The sequence below is a fragment of the Populus alba genome, chromosome 5 (assembly GCF_005239225.2).
Source record: "Populus alba chromosome 5, ASM523922v2, whole genome shotgun sequence".
Classification (NCBI taxonomy): Eukaryota; Viridiplantae; Streptophyta; class Magnoliopsida; order Malpighiales; family Salicaceae; genus Populus; species Populus alba.
Window position 1 is genome coordinate 210,035 of NC_133288.1, and position 18,831 is coordinate 228,865.

Sequence of the window (18,831 nt, forward strand, 5' to 3'; positions counted from 1 at the left end):
CAGTTCCCGACCATAAGAATTTGCGTTGGATGGAAGTAAGTAAGCGACACACACCTTTTGGCATAAGGAAGATGGACATGAAGTACAAAGGAAGGGAGTTCAACACACTTTTGATAAGGCAAATGCGACCGGCCATGCTTAACATTCTCCCTTTCCACGAAGTGAGTTTCTTTCGAAACTTATCAATGACGGGTTTCCATGTTGAAATCCTTCTAGGGTTAGACCCCAAAGGCATTCCCAGGTAATTACATGGAAGAGAATCATGCCTGCAGTAAACTGATTTTGCAAACTCATCCAAGCAGGAGTCATCAACATTGATTCCTATAAGAGAACTCTTAAAAAAATTAATGTGCAAGCCTGAGCATAGAGCAAACCACCTTAAGACTCTTTTAACTGACTGGAGGGCATGCAAACTAGCTGGCATAAAGACAAGAGTGTCATCTGCATATTGAAGGTGACTTAAGAAGTTATTGGAGCCAAAAATCAATACCCTGAAAGATGTCTGAGGATGCCGCACGTTGGAAGAGAACAGATAGACCTTCAGCAGCAATATTAAAAAGAAAGGGAGATAGGGGATCACCTTGCCTAATACCTCGCCCCACTTTGAACTCTGGGGAAGGAGAGCCATTGACTAAGACTGAAACCTGACTAGTAGACAAGCAGGAGGAAATCCACCCTCTCCATTTAGCACCAAAACCCATGTAAGTCATCACCTCATCAATGTAATCCCATAGAACTGAATCAAAAGCTTTTTTGGAAATCAACCTTGAAGATGAGACCCGATCTTCGACTTCTTTTTAGATCATAAACCACTTCATTAGCTACCATAAAACCATCAACAATTTGTCTGTCTGCTATAAAAGCAGTCTGATTGTCACTAATCAAGCTGCTTATTACTTCCTTTAATCTGCTGGACAAAATCTTCGCAATAATCTTGTAAATACCATGGATCAAACTAATGGGGCGATACTCTTTGAATTCCATAGTAACCTTTCTTTTCGGCACCAAAGTGATATAGGAGAGGTTAACCCCTTTCGGCATAGACCCTGTTCTAAAAAATTCAGTGATCAGGTCCAATAAGTCTTCTGCAATAAAATCCCAAGCGAGCTTATAGAATTTAAAATTGAAACCGTCTGGACCAGGACTCTTAGAACCATCACAATCCCACACACATCTTTTAATTTCATCCAATGTCACATCTCGCTCTAGCCAAAGAGACAACTTTGAATTTAACCTTTTAAAACCTACAGGACCCATCTCTGCTTTCTTCCCAATTGGAGCTCTATACAGATTAGAAAAATAATCAACAGCAGCAGATTTGATTTCTGGTAATGACCGGAGTTCAGCCCCCTTATGATTGATCATCATAATATGAGATTTAGCTCTTCTGAAGTTAGCTATCAAATGGAAAAACCTGGTATTACGATCCCCTAGCTTGCACCACAACTGTCTAGATCTCTGCCTCCACTTGCATTCAACTCTATTACTGTAGGTCCATTTATCCTTTATAAGAGATTCAAGCTTGAGGTGATCTGAGGGACATAAAGGATCAGCCTCCTGTTTTCTCTCTAGTTCATCAATTTGGGAAATCACAACCTGAAGCTTGTACTCCTGATCACCAAAATCATCTTTGTTCCATCGCCGAAGTTGAGCTGCTACAAAGCTAAGCTTCTTAATAAATCTGAAACGACCTGGGAATGATGTACACCCGTCAAACCAAAAGCCTCTAATAATATTTTTGAAGTTAGGAAATTGAAGCCAACAGTCCAAAAATTTAAAAGGCCGATAACCGCTCTCTAGGAGGGAATCAGAAACAAGCAAGGGGCAATGGTCTGACATTTCTCTAGGTAATCGATGGAGCATTACATTTGAGAATTGTAGAAGAAAGGATTCATCTGAGAAAGCACGGTCTAGTTTGCTCATCAAGCAATTCCTGAACCAAGTGAAGTAACCTCCAGCCAGTTGATACTCAATAAGGTGACAAGAATCCAGAAAATTCGGAACTGTCACTAATAGTGCATAAAATCATGGCATTTGGTCTTCTTACAACTAGTTACCTAATTACTCGTAAATGATCAAATTAGTTTCTTAAGGAATTAATTACCATGAAATTACTGCTCCTTGGTGTTTAATAATCAAAATGACATACTACAAGTCAAGCATATGCTGGTGTTTGGAAAAATATTTATTTTCAGTATACTACTGTAGATATAATTTTGAGCACTTGAAGTTAAACAAGCACACGTGTACAAATATATAATTTTATTAAATATATTATCGAGTACAATCTCTATCTAAAGTATTCTTTCAAAAGAAAAAGACAATCCTTTGATTCTTCCTTTGAATTTGATCTATGGTGACTTCATTTATTTGAGAAATCAAGCCAAGATTTGTGCTTTACAAGAACGCGAATTTGGGTGTGTGTCGCGAAGCGAGATATGGTGATTTGATATTTTGAAAAGTACATTTGATTTGTATTCAAAGTGTTATTGAAGAACTCTAATAGAGCGTTTAGACTTGATCCAATAGAGCTTTGTTCTTTGTAGACTTCAAGCGTAGATGAAGGAGGCTTGAGAACTTTTGAGACAGCTTCCTTGCTGAGAGAGAGAGCTTCCTTTCTTGAAAAGCTTGTCTCGAAGGAAATTTGTATCTCTCAGAATCCCCCTTTCTCTAGGTTGAGGCCCTTTATTTATAGAGATTTGTAGGGGCTCTCAGGTTCTTTTCCAATGCCACGTGGCATAATTTTATTGGTTGATACTTATTGATGAGATCTTGTATTTATGATAAGATATCTTGATGGGATCTTGCATTTATGACAAAATATCTTGAATATCTCACCCCAAGTATCAACCTTTCATTGGCCAAGAAATATATGAAAGCTTACTTATTTTCCATGTCATATATTTCAATTTATTTTATTCTTTCTTTTTTTAAAAAAATAAAATAACACGTGGTGAAATTTGATTGGTAGAAAATTTGTGTTTCTATAACTACTCATCTACTATTTCTTTAGTTCTCTTCTTGGGCATAATCAAGGGCTCATAAAGGAAACTGAGTCGTTACAATTTTCATCAGCTCCAATTTCGATTGAATCAGAACCTAACAGACATAGAAATTAAGAAAACATCACAAGGAATGTATCAAATGAAACTACTAAAAGAATCGTAAATCACCAAGCCTATATCAATCTACAACGTAGAACAAGATGGAATGATATTGCAGGAATTAACTATGTTTAAATTATATTGCAGGATTATGCTTAGGGAATCAGTAGTTCCTTGCTTGGGATAATTGTTGGTCTTGTATGTCTAGCTATTGCTATACTTTTTGTTCAATCAGTTATTATTCCTAAATAGAACAGACATTAATGGAGATTAATCCCTGGCCTAATATATCAAGCCTAGCTCTTTCTTTTGAAATGAACAGGCCAACGATTGATACAGGTCAATCTAAGACAGCTGGCATATGATGATACTGTTGAATATGTCAACTACAATTCAAAATTGAGGATGAAAAACCAATCCAATTTTTGTCAACCAATCTTTCATGTACAATGAAGCAGTAGAAGGAATTGTTAATTAAGCTTGGAACCCTGTAGCAAACATCTGAGATAGAAACTGCATCAAGGGTTTTTGTTCTTCCTTTCTTCAAATTTTTGGCGAAAAAAAAGAGATCAGGATTGGTGATTCTGGAGCAAGAAGCCATGGCCATGATCGCAGTGCTGGTGGTGCTCGAGAAACTGGCTTCCTTTGTAGCAGAAGAAACACGGTTCTTGGAAGGATTTAGAGGGGGAATCGTTGAACTACAAGATGATTTGTATAGCATGAAATCTTTCCTTCAGGATGTGGAAGAAGGGAGTGAGAGTGATCAAGGACTGAGAGCCTGGGTCAAACAAGTGAGAGATGTGGCTTATGATGCTGAGGACATTCTTGAAGAGTTCATGCTCCGGTTTGCTCCATCTCACGGGAGTGGTTTTATCCATTATCTTCGCAATTCATATCGTTCCATCCGTAAATTAAGTGCACGGCACCGGCTGGCAGTCCAGTTACAAAGCATTAAAGCAAGGGTGAAAGCCATTTCAGAGAGAAGAAATGCATTTTCTTTGAATAGGATAGACATGCCATCAACCGCCGGTGCTACCGTAGAGAAATGGCATGATCCCCGGTTAGCTGCTCTTTACTTAGATGAAGCTGATGTCGTGGGAATTGAGAACCCAAAACATCTACTGGTTTCGTGGCTTGTGGAAGGCGAAGAAAAGCTGTCCAGTATCTCTGTGGTTGGAATGGGTGGGTTGGGAAAAACAACCCTCGTAAAGAAAGTCTATGACAGCCACCCCATCAGAAGAAGCTTTGATACCCATTCTTGGGTTACAGTTTCCAAATCGTTTGCATCCACGGAGCTTCTACGAGTTGCTCTGCAGGGGTTTCTGGCGACAGCAAACGAACCTGTTCCGGATAATTTGCAATCAATGACTGACTTGCAATTAATTGATGCTCTAAGAAATTATCTATGGAGAAGGAGGTATGTCATTGTTTTGGATGATATATGGAATGTGAACGCTTGGGAAACAATATCTTAAAGAAGTGTGAGGGACTGCCACTTGCAATTGTAGCAATAGGAGGCCTACTGTCGAAGAAGAAAAACCGAGGTTTGGAATGGAAGAAAGTCCATGACTGCCTAGCTACAGAATTGAAAAGTAACGACGACCTTGGGAGTCTACGTAGAATACTTCAACTAAGTTATGATAATCTTCCTTACTACCTCAAACAGTGTTATTTGTATTTAAGTGTTTTTCCAGAGGATTATTTGATAAAAAGAAGGAAGTTGATCCGGCTATGGATAGTTGAAAGGTTTGTGGAAGAGAAGCAAGGCTTTACAATGGAGGAAGTAGCAGAGGAATACCTTAATGAACTCGTGAATAGGAGTTTGATCCAAGCGGTGGAGAAGAATTATTTTAATAGGGTCAAGACATGTCGTGTTCATGATCTAATGCGAGAAATCATTCAAATGAAATCCAGGGAAGAATCTTCTGTTATGATAGCAAACGGAACAAGAATCAGCAAGAATGAGAAAGTTCGGCGTCTATCAATCCACGAGAACTCTGAGGAAGTACAATCAGATATGAGATTTCCTTATCTGTGGTCTTTTTTGTCATTTTCTTCACATCATTCTTTTGAGCACGGTTTCCGCAATTACAAGCTGTTGAGAGTGTTGAATTTAGATCGAGCTCCCCTTTCCACCTTCCTACCAGAATTGGTTGAACTGATTCATTTAAGATACTTAAGTTTGAGATGGACCATGATAAGTGAGCTTCCAGAGTCCATAAGGAAGCTCAAGTACTTGGAAATACTGGATTTGAAAAGGAGTCCTGTGTCTTCGTTGCCTGCTGGGATCACACAATTGACATGTCTTTGCCAGCTCCGTAACTATCGATACATTTTCCAGTCCTCATCGTTCTTCCCAGACACTCATGGAATGAGAGTTCCGTCAGGAATAGGAAGATTGACGAGCCTGCAGAAATTGGGAAGCGTCGAAGTGAATGAAGATTACGAGTTAGTCAGGGAGTTGGGAAAGCTAACTCAGTTGAGAAGGCTGGGCATTTTAAAGCTAAGAGAAGAGCAGGGAATGGATCTCTGTTATACTTTGGACAGGTTGAAACACCTTACTGCATTGTATCTTGTTTCACTAAACAACACTGAAGTCTTACAATTTGACTCTCTTTCATCTCCTCCAAAATATCTCCAACGACTAAATCTCAAATGTAGTCTTCCAGCTTTACCGGGATGGATAGCTTCACTCCAGTATATTTCCAAGCTAGTGCTTCAATATTCTAATTTGAAAAGTGATCCTCTCAAGGCCCTCCAGAAATTGCCTAGTTTGGTGATGCTTGAACTCCGTCAAGCTTATGCAGGGGAAGAACTGTGTTGTGATCCTAGTGGATTTTCAAAGCTGAAGAGGCTAGGTCTCCATGAACTGGAGAGATTGCGGCGCATCAGAATAGCAAAGGGATCAATGCCTGGGTTAGAGAGGCTAGACATCACAGCATGCACGGTGCTAGAAACTGTGCCGGATGGGATTGAAATCCTGAAAAATATAGGAGACCTGGTTCTGTGGTATATGCCTTCAACATTCATCAAGACAATAGAGAGGTACCGCGGTGAAGATTTCTGGAGAGTTCAACATATCACAACAATCACCCGTATCTACGAGAGCCAGGGGAGACGGGTCTCTGAAACTCTTCTGTAATTAGAGGGGTGAACTACGGAGAGGATACAGTTTCCGGAATATCATGATCTCTGCCAAGTTCCTCAGGTCTGTACAGACGTTTCATCATGTAATGCTGAGCCTCAGAAAACAGAAAACTGCTGCTCTTCCCTCCTCTTCTCTGCTCCTTTGTCTCTGTTTTGCTGTTGTTGAATCTTCCAACCTGCTATCTTGCCCATGTTTTACAATTTACACTTTCTAATTTATAAAGCCAGGAGCAAATCACATACATCAGATATTTTTTGTTGCCCCAAGTTCATTTTGAGGAACACCCCGTTCCACAAGCTTGAAGAAAAACAATAACAAATAATAGAATAATGAAAATAATTGTAGGGTCTAAGATCAAATCAATTGCTTAAACTAAATCACAGTTTATTTTAATCATGTCAAATTTTCATGTTGAAAATAATTTGTGTGCATAATAGTAAAACCACAATAATTCTTCAATGAAGTAAAACCACCTGCGGCGCCAATAAGGATTTATGTGCATAATAGTTGCGATTGACAACACCACAATTATGTTGCAATGAATATTCAGTTCATGGTGCAAAGAAAATGGGAGCAAAATATTCTAATGAAGTCTGGAAACCATTAACATATTTATCACTGCAAATATTCCTTCACTAATTTGTTCATGCACAAGAGAGAATGGTGGACAGAGTCGCGGTTCATTCTTTCTTAGTATAACTGAGAACAAATGGCAAGCACCAACCCCTATGTCCATCTGAAGATGTGCACACGTCTGCACACAAAACAGTAGCAATTGCTTAAGCACTCTTCAATGAAGTAATTAAAACCATCTTCTTCTCCAGTAAGGATTTATGTAAAGAGCTGCTGCAATTGCCAACAACACAATTATGTAACATGCCTCAAAGCTCACAATGAAAGCATCCATGTCTATGAAACCATTATTATCTTCTTGTCAATTATTAGGTACAGGCTGCAATTACGAGTTTGTTTCACTGCAATATCGCAATGGAGGTCCACAAAGAAGAGGATTTCCCCCATAACTGGTTTCATCAAAGGTGCCAAACTGAGCTTTCCTCTCTGGAGTTTTACCGGACAAGTTATTGTATGCAACACTGAAAACCTCCAATGTGCTCACCTCAATAAGCTGCGAAGGGATGATACCGTACCGGTCAATTTTCTGTGAGAAAGATCCAAACTCTCCATCTGTTTCAGGTTCGAAAGAGTTGCGGGGATGGATCCAATGAGATTGATGTGTGATAGATTTACTGCGCGTAGCTCACATACAATTTCAAAATTTGGTGGGATTTTGCCAGTGAATCCGTTACAAGAAAAATCAATACCAGACATGAAAGTAGGAATATCATCTTCATAGGAGTAAGACTGTCTTTTGTTGAGAACTCAACAGATTAATCTACAATGTTGTTTGTGTACTTATTTTCACGATAAGAATCGCCTACTTGAGGCAAACCCATCAGTACAAGATTTGACTGATCAAAATATTGAATACTAGGCCAAGTAAAGGATACATAGCATTTTGCAGCGTTTGCCATGAAAGTTAAATTGGATAAACAAGAGGATAAAGGACCCGAGAGCTTATTATGCGAAATATCCAACATGCTTAACAGTTCTAATGAGCATAAATGATCTGGGAAATCACCGTGAAAATGATTAGTTTTTAGAAGAAGAACACTCAATGTTGACAGAATGCTAATCCAAGATGGAATGGAGCCAGAGAAGTTATTGTTTGAAAGATCTTCCAGAAAATGCATGTGTCAACTGACCGCTTAATTGATTTTTTGTTTTTGATTTACGTGGGTGTTCGGGTCAGCTTGCGCGCACGACGACTAATCTCACGGCTCACTAAACATCCTGTAAATCCAATGAGCATGTAAGGCACCGCGGGGATGACAGGCGTGCACGATGAGGTTTAAATCCAGGATACAGAGAAAGGAAACAAACTTTTTTCACCGCTACGCCAAGACCTCAAGTGTCGTTTAATTGATTTTTGTATAGATGGATATGGGATCATTGTGGTCGGTTGAAGCAAAGTGGAATCGACCCCGATAAACTGTTCTAATAGGTAAAAACATTAAAGGATGTCAAACTTACAAAAAAAAAACTCTTGGAATTCAACTTGATTTCTGATTTTTCTGAAAATCTAGGTTAAGGATGTTTTAGAATACCTTTTAGTATCAGAATGTCATAAATAACCCTAGCTATTTCGAGCGCGCAGCACAAGGAACTAGCAATGTGTTCTTTTTTGGCCCAAATTCTATCGTTTAGGCCACCGCTTCCCTAGTTTTAACGTTTTTACATTTTGGTAACTTTTCAGGATTTTATTTATGGTGATTTTTTTTTCTCATTTCTTACTTATTCTAGGAAGTATTTTTATTTATTGAATAATCAATATTTACCTATTTTGGCAATTTTCTCAGCCCTAGCTATTTAAGCCTTACTTGTGGGCTATTTTGAACATCAAGAGTTTATTTCAGATTTTTCTCTCCTGTTGGGTCTCTTTCAAGCCCATTTTGCTTAATCCATTCCATTATCCCTCTCGTTCTCAATTTTCAGCTACATCAATGTCTTTGTTATTTAATTAATATCAATAAAAATTTTGAGAACATGCCATAAAGTTAAAAAAAAAAAAAATTTACTTTATGTGTAAAGGCCCCTTTACAAGGGTTCAAGCAATGATTGCAGCCTTTATCAGGGGACTCCCAGAGACCAAAACAGGCCTGCATTGCTTTTCTTGGATCTGTCCTTGTAAATTTAACATTATTGTGGCTAATCGACAAGCATCAAAACACAGCACTATCCAGGATCAAACCAGAAGATTGATTAAACGGATACCAAAGGAAAAGAAAACATTATCGATTTGGGTTTTTCTAATTAGCCAAAGTAGCCAAGCCCATTACGAAGGCTGCAAAACAGCCCATGCAATTTTGGCAGAATAAACAGCCCATCAGGAGGGAGTTCCAAGTCTCTTTGACTACAATTTTGGCATCATTTATGATCTTTGGTTGGTCAGTTGAAGATTAAAGGATATTCTTGGATCTGTCCTTGAATATAAAAAATAATTTCCATTCCCAATTAATAAACATGTTTCTTTATTTTATATTTCACAGAATGTTTTTAAAAAAATGAAAAACCTTTTACAAACAATCATAACCAATAATGCAGCATATAATTTATTGATGATCACTGCCTCAATCTGAGAAGAAGAGAAAATTAGAGTTTTTTTTTTAACTAACATTGTTAATAAAAATATTTTAAAAATTAGAAAAAAAGGGAAAAATTATCCATTACTAATGCGCAATACTTTACTCTGTCCAGAATTTAATTCACTCTGCCGGCCATATAAGAAAGTTCAACATGTGGTTGAATTTGTAAAAAGCAGTAAAAGAACTGCTTTTTCATAATCGAGGTACTGCCTCGTATAAACTATAAATGATGGCCCTACAATTTGTATATTTCTCAATATGAAATCAAATTTTCGAAACAAATGACTTCCCAAGTCTCCGAAAAAAAAAAAAGCAAAGTAGTGTACACAACAAGTTAGAAGAACACCCCGTTCCACAAGCTTGAAGAAAAACATTAACATACTAATGGAAATAATTATAGGGCCCAAGATCAAATCATTTGCTCAAACGAGAATTACAATTTATTTTAATTATGTTAAATTTGTACATTAAAGAATTTATGTTGGAAAATATTTTTTAATATTAAAAATAAGGGTTTGTTTTTTTATTTGACTTTAAATATGTCAATCAATCATGTTTTAGAAAACGTTTTCATCAAATAATTCAATATCACATGATTAAGTTTAGTTGATCAAGTAATTTAACATATAGATAAATTTAACCTAAAACTTTTTTTTTTTTTGCAAGCCATTGATATTATCTTTTGTATTCATTTTATTGGCCCACACGGTGTTGATGTTTTTGTTGGTAATCTCTGCCCTAACTTTCTTCATTAAAACACATCAATATTATTTTAATCAATGCATATTTTTCTTCTTTTGTAGTTATATAAATATATTTATAAAAAAGAAAATGAATTTGTTTTGAATGGACTAATATCATTCAGATTAAGAATATTCAAACAATAATTAATATGGAACTAAATCAGCCTAACAAATATTTATTAAATTGATGATGTTGATAATATATTGGGAATCTTGACCGACTTCACAAGTCTACGAAGAAAAAAAAGTGCAAGTGGATGATGAAGCTACCGGGAAATCACTTCATTCCATGAAAAGAGTTGAGGAAGAAATTTTTGTATTCCACGAGATCAAATCAATTGTTCAAAACACATGATTTCCATGTCTATATATGAAGAGAAAGCAAAGTAGTTTACGCAACAAGTTGGAGGAATTGACTAGTGGCAGACATTGTGGAGCCCTAGACTTGATGCATCTATTGGATTCTCATAAATAAGAAAAAAGACAACCACTAACATTCGGTGCATCTAGTGGAACCTAATACGTCAAAAAATAAAAAAATAATGAATTTTCTTAATCACAAATTGACATGTCTTTTTTACTATTGTAGTTTTTTTCCAAGTTTAATCTCAAATCCACAGATCAGTGGGTATATTTAGTATTGTAGTTTAATCACAAATCCACGTAGTAAATTTTTTTCATTTTTACTATGTGTCATCAATTGATTGTATGAAGAGAGCCAAAGTGAACAGTATTCACAGTCCCAAATACACATAACACCGCTTAGTTCTCGCTACTGTGCTCATTAACATTAACTATTTATTGAAAAGTTGATTTAAATTGAACAATATTTATATGTCAAACAACATAATTGAAATTAACCAAATAAAGTTGATGACGATATATAGCACTCTTTTTTTTTTGGTTTTATATTAAAAAGTGTTATCAATTAGCTTATTGTGAACTTAAACTAAATATATATATTTTTTTAGCAATCTTAAATATTTTTAAGGAGAAATCCATGTGACTCGGTTAATAGTTGGCATGACTTGAATAAATACTTGACTGCAATCTATTAACCAGGGATGAGGCTCCTGACATGTTTTTTATTAGATCACCAAATTAACTTAGAACAGCTCTAATTATATATATATATATATATAGGAATAACATCTGTGAAAGGTTGACTCATGTCTACATAGGTTGCAGGGTTAATAATAGGATAAAATTAATGTATCCAATTTTTTTTGCATAATTTGTCAAAGTGAATTTCATTCCACTAGTTCGTGAATGAATTATTTGATTTATTCAATCCATCTTTAAATTTAAATTAGTAATAATCAACTGTCGCGTGACACTTGTAACTCCACCTTCAAAAAACTCATGCGTAAATCATAATACATGTCAAACAATAATTAATCAATATTAATTTAAATTAATATATAAACCAAATTAAATCTAACAATTTGTTCATACGTACACCATTAGCATAGAATCTTTTGCCAAAAGATAATGGTAACTAGACCATTAGTCTTGGGGTTGGTTACAATTTAGCCCTTATATATAGTTATTCCTAAAATATTTTATATTAGCCTTGCCTTACCTCCTGTACATAACGTTAAATATCCTCTAACTCTTTTAACAAATGCATGTGGGAAAAGAAAACTTCACCACCTAAACCTCCGGTGGCTCAGATGTTAAAAAATCCCATTATCTATTTTGTAGGTCACATGTCCCTATCCATTACCCACCGCCCACTAATCATTACCGACGGAATCTCTTTATATTACCACTAATCACTGCTACAATTCATTATATATATATATATATATATCACACCTGTGCTTAGCTATCCCTTTAGAATATGTTTGGTATTGCGGTAGCTGTTGTAGTTGTGATTTGAAAAAAATTATTTTATAAAAAGTACTTTTAGTTGAAGTTAGTTTGAAAAAATAAGTGTTTAGTTAAAACTGTGATTGAAATTAAGGTTAAAAAAATAGTTTAATGTATTTGATTAAGAATGCTTTTGAAATTGAGGTTATAAAATATTTTAAAAAATATATATTAATATTGATAGTTTTAAATTTAAATATTATAAAATTATCAGCTGGCATTCAATCAACAGAGAACTAATATCCACCAAACCTTTAGGCTGATATATTAGATTTTCCATGGCGTGATCTGTGGTGAAATTTAAGCATCAATGGACAATAACTTAGGTATCTTTTGGTAAGTCACTATCTTTCCTGTAATCATGGCTGTAAGGTTTGGTTTCAGCCATGAAAAGATGATTGATAACAGCTTAACAAGTGCTGCATGTTGCTTGAAATGTCAAAGATAAATTATGATTATTTGCTTACATAAATTTTATTTCTTCCACCAAATTAATTAGCAACAATTGATGATGTTGATAATATATTGGGAATCTTGACTACACAAGTCTTCGAAGAAAAAAAAGTGCAAGTGGATGATGAAGCTACCGGGAAATCACTTCATTCCATGAAAAAAGTTAAGGAAGAAATTTTTTTATTCCACAAAATCAAATCAATTGTTCAGAACACATGACTTTTCTTGTTTATATATGAAGAAAAACCAAGTTGGAGGAATTAACTGTCACTGACAGTGATTGTGGAGCCCTGGACTTGATGCATCTATTGGATCCTCATAAATAAGAAAAAAAACAACCGCTCACATTGACTTGGTGCATCTATTGACGTCATATGTCAAAAAATAAAATAATGAATTTTCTTAATCACAAATTCACATATGGCTTTTTTTAGTACTGTTGTTTTTTTCCAAGTTTAATCACAAATCCACAGATCAGTGGGTATATTTAGTATTGTAGTTTAATCACAAATCCACGGAGTAATGTTTTTTTCATTTTTACTATGTGTCAAAGTCAATTGACTGTATGAAGAGAGCCAAAGTGTAAGTATTCACAGTCCCAAATACACATAACACTGCTTAGTTCTCGCTACTGTGCTCATTAACATTCACTATTTATTGAAAAGTTGATTTAAATTGAACAGAATTTATATGTCAAACGTCATAAATTGAAACCAAATAAAGTTGATGACGATAGCACTCATTTTTTTTGGTTTTATGTTAAAAAGTGTTATCAAATTAGCTTATATGTGAAATTAAACTAAATATTTTTTTTTAGCAATCTTAAATATGCATAATGCGAAATCCAAGTGACTCGGTTAATAGTTGCCCTGACTTGAATAAATACTTAACTGCAATCTATTGATTATTTATTTATTTTATATAAAAAACAATGTTGTTTTATCCTTGGTCTGCTTTCTCATTAATTATTTAAGATTTGTGAAAGATACGATACAGGAGATAAGAAAATGATTGCTATTATCAACAATCTCTTTGTTGTAATATGTCTCAAAACATAGAATCTGAAGATAAAATCATGGAAAGGGCCAAAGTACTGTAGTATAAATAGGACCTCTATGGTTGCCCGAATGCACATATGACATAACAAACAACAATATTCTACATAGTACTTCATAGAATTATCCAAGATGATGATGAAAAAAATGGGGGCTTGGATGTTGCTAGCATTATTGACTTTGGTTGGCGACTGGTGTGGTCGTTGTTATGGGTGTTTGGAGGAAGAGGGAATTGGTCTCTTAGAGATCAAAGCTTTGATCGACCCAAACAGCATTTACATGGGAGATCAAAGCTATGATCTACCCATAAAGCATTTACATTGGGTGGAGTACAGTAGTAATTGTTGTGAGTGGTCTGGGATCGAGTGTGATAACACTACTGGGCGAGTGATCCGACTCTCTCTTCAGCATGCAAGGGATCAGAGATTGGGGGATTGGGTTCTCAACGCATCTTTGTTTCTGCCTTTTAAAGAACTGCAAAGTCTTGATTTGGGTTATAATGGATTAGTTGGTTGCTCTGAGAATGAGGGTCGGTTCAATGCTTCTGTTCTTGTAATAATAAAATAAATTCATATCATTGTGTGAATCTTATACTGAAATTACGCTGATGAAGTGGCTAGCTGGTGTTTAATGTCAGTTATCTTGCTTTGATGTTTCTCTTCCAGGCTTCGAAGTCCTACCATCAAAACTGGAGGTACTTGACCTAAGTGAGAACCGATTTAATGATGATAAAGGCATTTTATCATGCTTCAATGGGTTTTCATCTCTCAAGTCTTTGGATCTGTCATACAATGAGGTGACAGGATCAGGTAGCTTCGATGGTGACCGTTTAATTCTTTAGCTTTGAAACATTTTATTTTCTCCTTGTCATATGATTTAGCTTCTGTGCGTTTATTTCCTTCCAATATGCTTAATTTTGAGAAACATCATGCAGGTCTCAAAGTCTTGTCATCAAGGTTGAACAATCTGGAGAACCTTTACCTAATTGGGAATCAGTGCAACGATAGCATTTTTTCATCTATAACTGGGTTTTCATCTCTCAAGTCTTTGGATCTGTCATACAATGAGGTGACAAGATCAGGTAGCTTCTATGGTAACCGTTTAATTATTTAGCTTTGAAACATTTTTTTCTCTCCTTGTCATATGATTTAGCTTCTATGCGTTTATTTCCTTCCAATATGCTTAATTTTGGAGAAACATCATGCAGGTCTCAAAGTCTTGTCATCAAGGTTGAAAAAGCTGGAGAACCTTGACCTAAGTTCGAATCAGTGCAACGATAGCATTTTTTCATCTCTAACTGGGTTTTCATCTCTCAAGTCTTTGGATCTGTCAGACAATCAGCTGACAGGATCAGGTAGCTTCGATGGTGACCGTTTAATTATTTAGCTTTGAAACATTTTATTTTCTCCTTCTCATATGATTTAGCTTCTATGCGTTTATTTCCTTCCAATAAGCTTAATTTTGAGAAACATCATGCAGGTCTCAAAGTCTTGTCATCAAGGTTGAAAAAGCTGGAGAACCTTTACCTGCGTGACAATCAATTCAACGATAGCATTTTTTCATCTCTAACTGGGTTTTCATCTCTCAAGTCTTTGGATCTGTCAGACAATCAGCTGACAGGATCATCTACTGGTATCAATAGTAAGTTGCATTCTCTTAAGAAAATTGAGGACTTTATATCTACTTAGTAATTAATGATAGCATTAATTTCATCATGTTTGACTGAGCTTTCATCTCTAAATATTTATATCTATATATAAATTGTTTTTCTATTAAGACCGGAAGAGATCAAAATTACGATGATTAAAAAATACTTTTTGACAATTAGGATGATTAAAGGTATTGTTACAGCTATAATTATGGTCACTGTTAATGCAGATTAATTAAGGTAGCTGGTAGATGCATGGACACGTGTTAGAAGTTGTTAAGAGTCGGTTAGAGTTAGTTAACAATATAATAAATCGTGTAATGCATGTGGGGAAGTATATATATAATCGTAGGAGGATTACGCACGCAAGAAATAACATAATCAATCTCCTCTTAACAACTTAATTAAGGCATACAACCATCCCTCAACACCCTAACTCTCAAGGATACTGGTTAATCAGTATTTAGTTTTTTAAAATCTTAATTAATAATATTGAAAGGAATGACTATTCTGTACAATCACTATTTTCATCATACCTTTTTTTCTTTCTTTTTCACAGGGACTTTCTTCAATTCGAGCACCCTTGAAGAATTGTATTTAGATGATACTTCTCTCCCATTAAACTTTCTCCAGAACATCAAAGCATTGCCTGTTCTTAAAGTATTGTCTGTTGGTTACTGTGACCTCAATGGCACCCTGCCCGTTCAAGGTAAATTAACAACTCTCCATCTGCTCAAGATTCTTTCAACACTATATATTTTGACTATTTACATATAAATTGTATAGGTTGGTATTAATTGAAGGCTTACTCCTAACTTTACGCTACATTTAGCAAAGGATAAGATCTAGGGTTTCTCAATTTCTAAAATTTCTCGTTCCTAGAAAACTTTGAATTAAAAAAATTATGGATATCAATAATCTAAATAAACAATCTCTAATATATATATATATATATATATAAACAAACAAACAAAGTTGTGTAAATATAATCTAAAACCGACCTAGCTAGGGAGACAAATTCAACTAAAACTTTAAAACCTCACTAAGCAATTACATAATTGATATATTCCTATTTCCTTAACATGAACATATTGATATATTCTACAGGCTGGTGTGAGCTGAAGAATCTTGAACAACTATCTCTCTCAAGAAACAATCTAAAGGGCGCACTCTCTCCTTGTTTGGGAAATCTATCATTTCTACAATTCTTGGATTTATCTGACAATCAATTGGAGGGAAATATTGCATTTAGTCACATTTCCCATCTTACGCAGCTCAGATACCTCAAAGTTTCAAATAACTACTTTCAAGTTCCAATATCATTTAGTTCATTTATGAACTTCTCCAACCTCAAGTTCTTTGAATGCGATAACAATGAGCTAATAGCTGCACCCAGTTTTCAGCCTTCAGCTCCCAAGTTCCAGCTTCGTGTTTTTAGTGCTTCAAACTGTACTCCAAAACCACTCGAGGCTGGATTTCCAAACTTCTTGCATAGCCAACATGATTTGGTGTTTGTTGATCTATCCCACAACAAATTCGTTGGAGAACCTTTCCCATCTTGGCTGTTTGAGAATAATAGATTGTTAAATCGATTATATTTGAGAGACACCTCATTTCTAGGTCCTTTGCAGCTGCCACAACATCCAACACCCAACCTTCAGACAGTAGATATGTCTGGCAACAACATACATGGTCAAGTTCCAAGAAACATATGTTCGATTTTTCCACGTTTGAAGAACTTCATGATGGCCAACAACAGCCTCACTGGTTGTATTCCTCTTTGTTTTGGGAATATGAGCTCTCTCGAATCCTTGGATCTTTCCAACAATCACATGTCTTGTGAACTGCTTGAGCATAATTTGCCAACAGTAGACTCCTCATTATGGTTTTTGAAGTTGTCCAACAACAACTTCAATGGGCGATTACCACCATCTGTGTTCAACATGACTTACCTACTTTACCTCCTTTTAGATGGAAACAAATTTGTAGGAGAAGTACCAGGTACTTTTTCTCTTGAATCATCACATTTTTGGTTGGATATCAGTAACAATCTTTTGTCAGGCATGCTTCCAAGGGGACTAGGGAACTCTTCAATATTCTTGATGGGAATTGATTTGTCCAGAAATAATTTTGAAGGTACCATTCCAATAGAATATTTCAATTCTTATGGGCTTGAATTTTTAGATCTTTCTGAAAACAATCTGTCTGGGTCATTACCGTTGGGCTTCCATGCACCATATTTACACTATATCCACCTATACGGAAATAGATTGAGCGGTCCACTGCCATATGATTTTTATAATCTCTCTTCATTGGTGACGTTAGATCTCGGCGATAACAACTTAACTGGGCCCATTTCAAATTGGATTGATAGACTTTCGGAATTGAGCATTTTTATTCTCAAATCTAATCAATTCAATGGGAAACTTCCTCATCAGTTATGCTTGTTAAGGAAATTAAGCATATTGGATCTTTCAGAAAATAATTTTTCTGGTCTGTTACCCTCATGTTTGAGCAATTTAAATTTTACGGCATCAGAAGAAAAAACTTCGGTTGAACTTCGTACGATGTCAGGAGATTCGGGAAACCTGGGAGAATTATTTGCATCCAGAGGTTTTTATCTTTCTGACAAAATTGTGTTTCCAGAGATCAATACAAAAATAGCTGTGGAGCTTACAGAAAAGAAAAATTTCTACACATACGAAGGCGGTATCCTTCGTTACATGTCTGCTTTGGATCTTTCTTGTAACAGATTCACTGGAGAAATCCCGATAGAATGGGGAAACTTAAGTGAGATATATTCTCTAAATCTGTCACATAATAATCTCACTGGATTGATCCCTTCATCCTTCTTCAATCTAAAGCAGATAGAGAGCTTGGATCTTTCTCACAACAATTTGAATGGGAGAATTCCTGCACAACTCGTTGAACTGACCTTTCTAGCTGTTTTCAACGTGTCGTACAATAATTTGTCAGGAAGAACACCGGAGATGAAAAATCAATTCGGTACCTTTGATGAAAGCAGTTATAAAGGGAATCCTCTTCTTTGTGGACCTCCATTACAAAATAGTTGCGACAAAACAGAATCACCATCCGCGAGAGTGCCTAACGATTTCAATGGAGATGGTGGCTTCATAGACATGGACAGTTTCTATGCCAGCTTTGGTGTGTGTTACATAATTGCGGTGTTGACAATTGCAGCAGTACTGTGCATAAATCCGCATTGGCGACGCAGGTGGTTTTACTTCATTGAAGAATGCATCGACACTTGCTACTGCTTTTTCGCTATAAACTTTCGCAAGTTGTCTAGATTCAGAAGGTGATTGGGTCTTGTCATGAGCGTGTGGGCTGCTTTCATGAGCGTGTGGGAAGCAGTCGCATGTTTGGCAATTTGCCTGTGAGAAGTGTTCTGTCGAAGTGTCTGGTTCTTGTTGCTTAGCCTTTCTGTTTTGACATGACTTGTGCTTGTATCAGTATTTGTTTGTTTCTTTGTTATGTCTTAATTATGGTGAGCAACCAACCAATATTTCTTGGCTTCTTGTGATTACTATATCCCTAATAATATGGAATTTATTCACAATTGTAATAGTTTACAGTATCGTATT

The 18,831-nt window shown here is 35.7% G+C and overlaps 1 protein-coding gene and 1 pseudogene across 1 annotated transcript; both read left to right on the forward strand.

The window, feature by feature from the left end:
* The first annotated feature begins 3,536 nt into the window (after window positions 1-3,536).
* Window positions 3,537-6,536, forward strand: LOC118028260 (disease resistance protein RPM1-like; annotated as a pseudogene).
* A 7,034-nt stretch (window positions 6,537-13,570) lies between these two features.
* Window positions 13,571-18,814, forward strand: LOC118028242 (cuscuta receptor 1). The gene is made up of 7 exons (XM_073409061.1): window positions 13,571-14,107; window positions 14,244-14,387; window positions 14,513-14,659; window positions 14,786-14,932; window positions 15,058-15,219; window positions 15,786-15,935; window positions 16,334-18,814. Exons 1-7 carry the CDS (start codon window positions 13,711-13,713, stop codon window positions 18,547-18,549), a joined length of 3,363 nt encoding a protein of 1,120 aa, XP_073265162.1. The 5' UTR covers window positions 13,571-13,710; the 3' UTR covers window positions 18,550-18,814.
* Window positions 18,815-18,831: the final 17 nt, after the last annotated feature.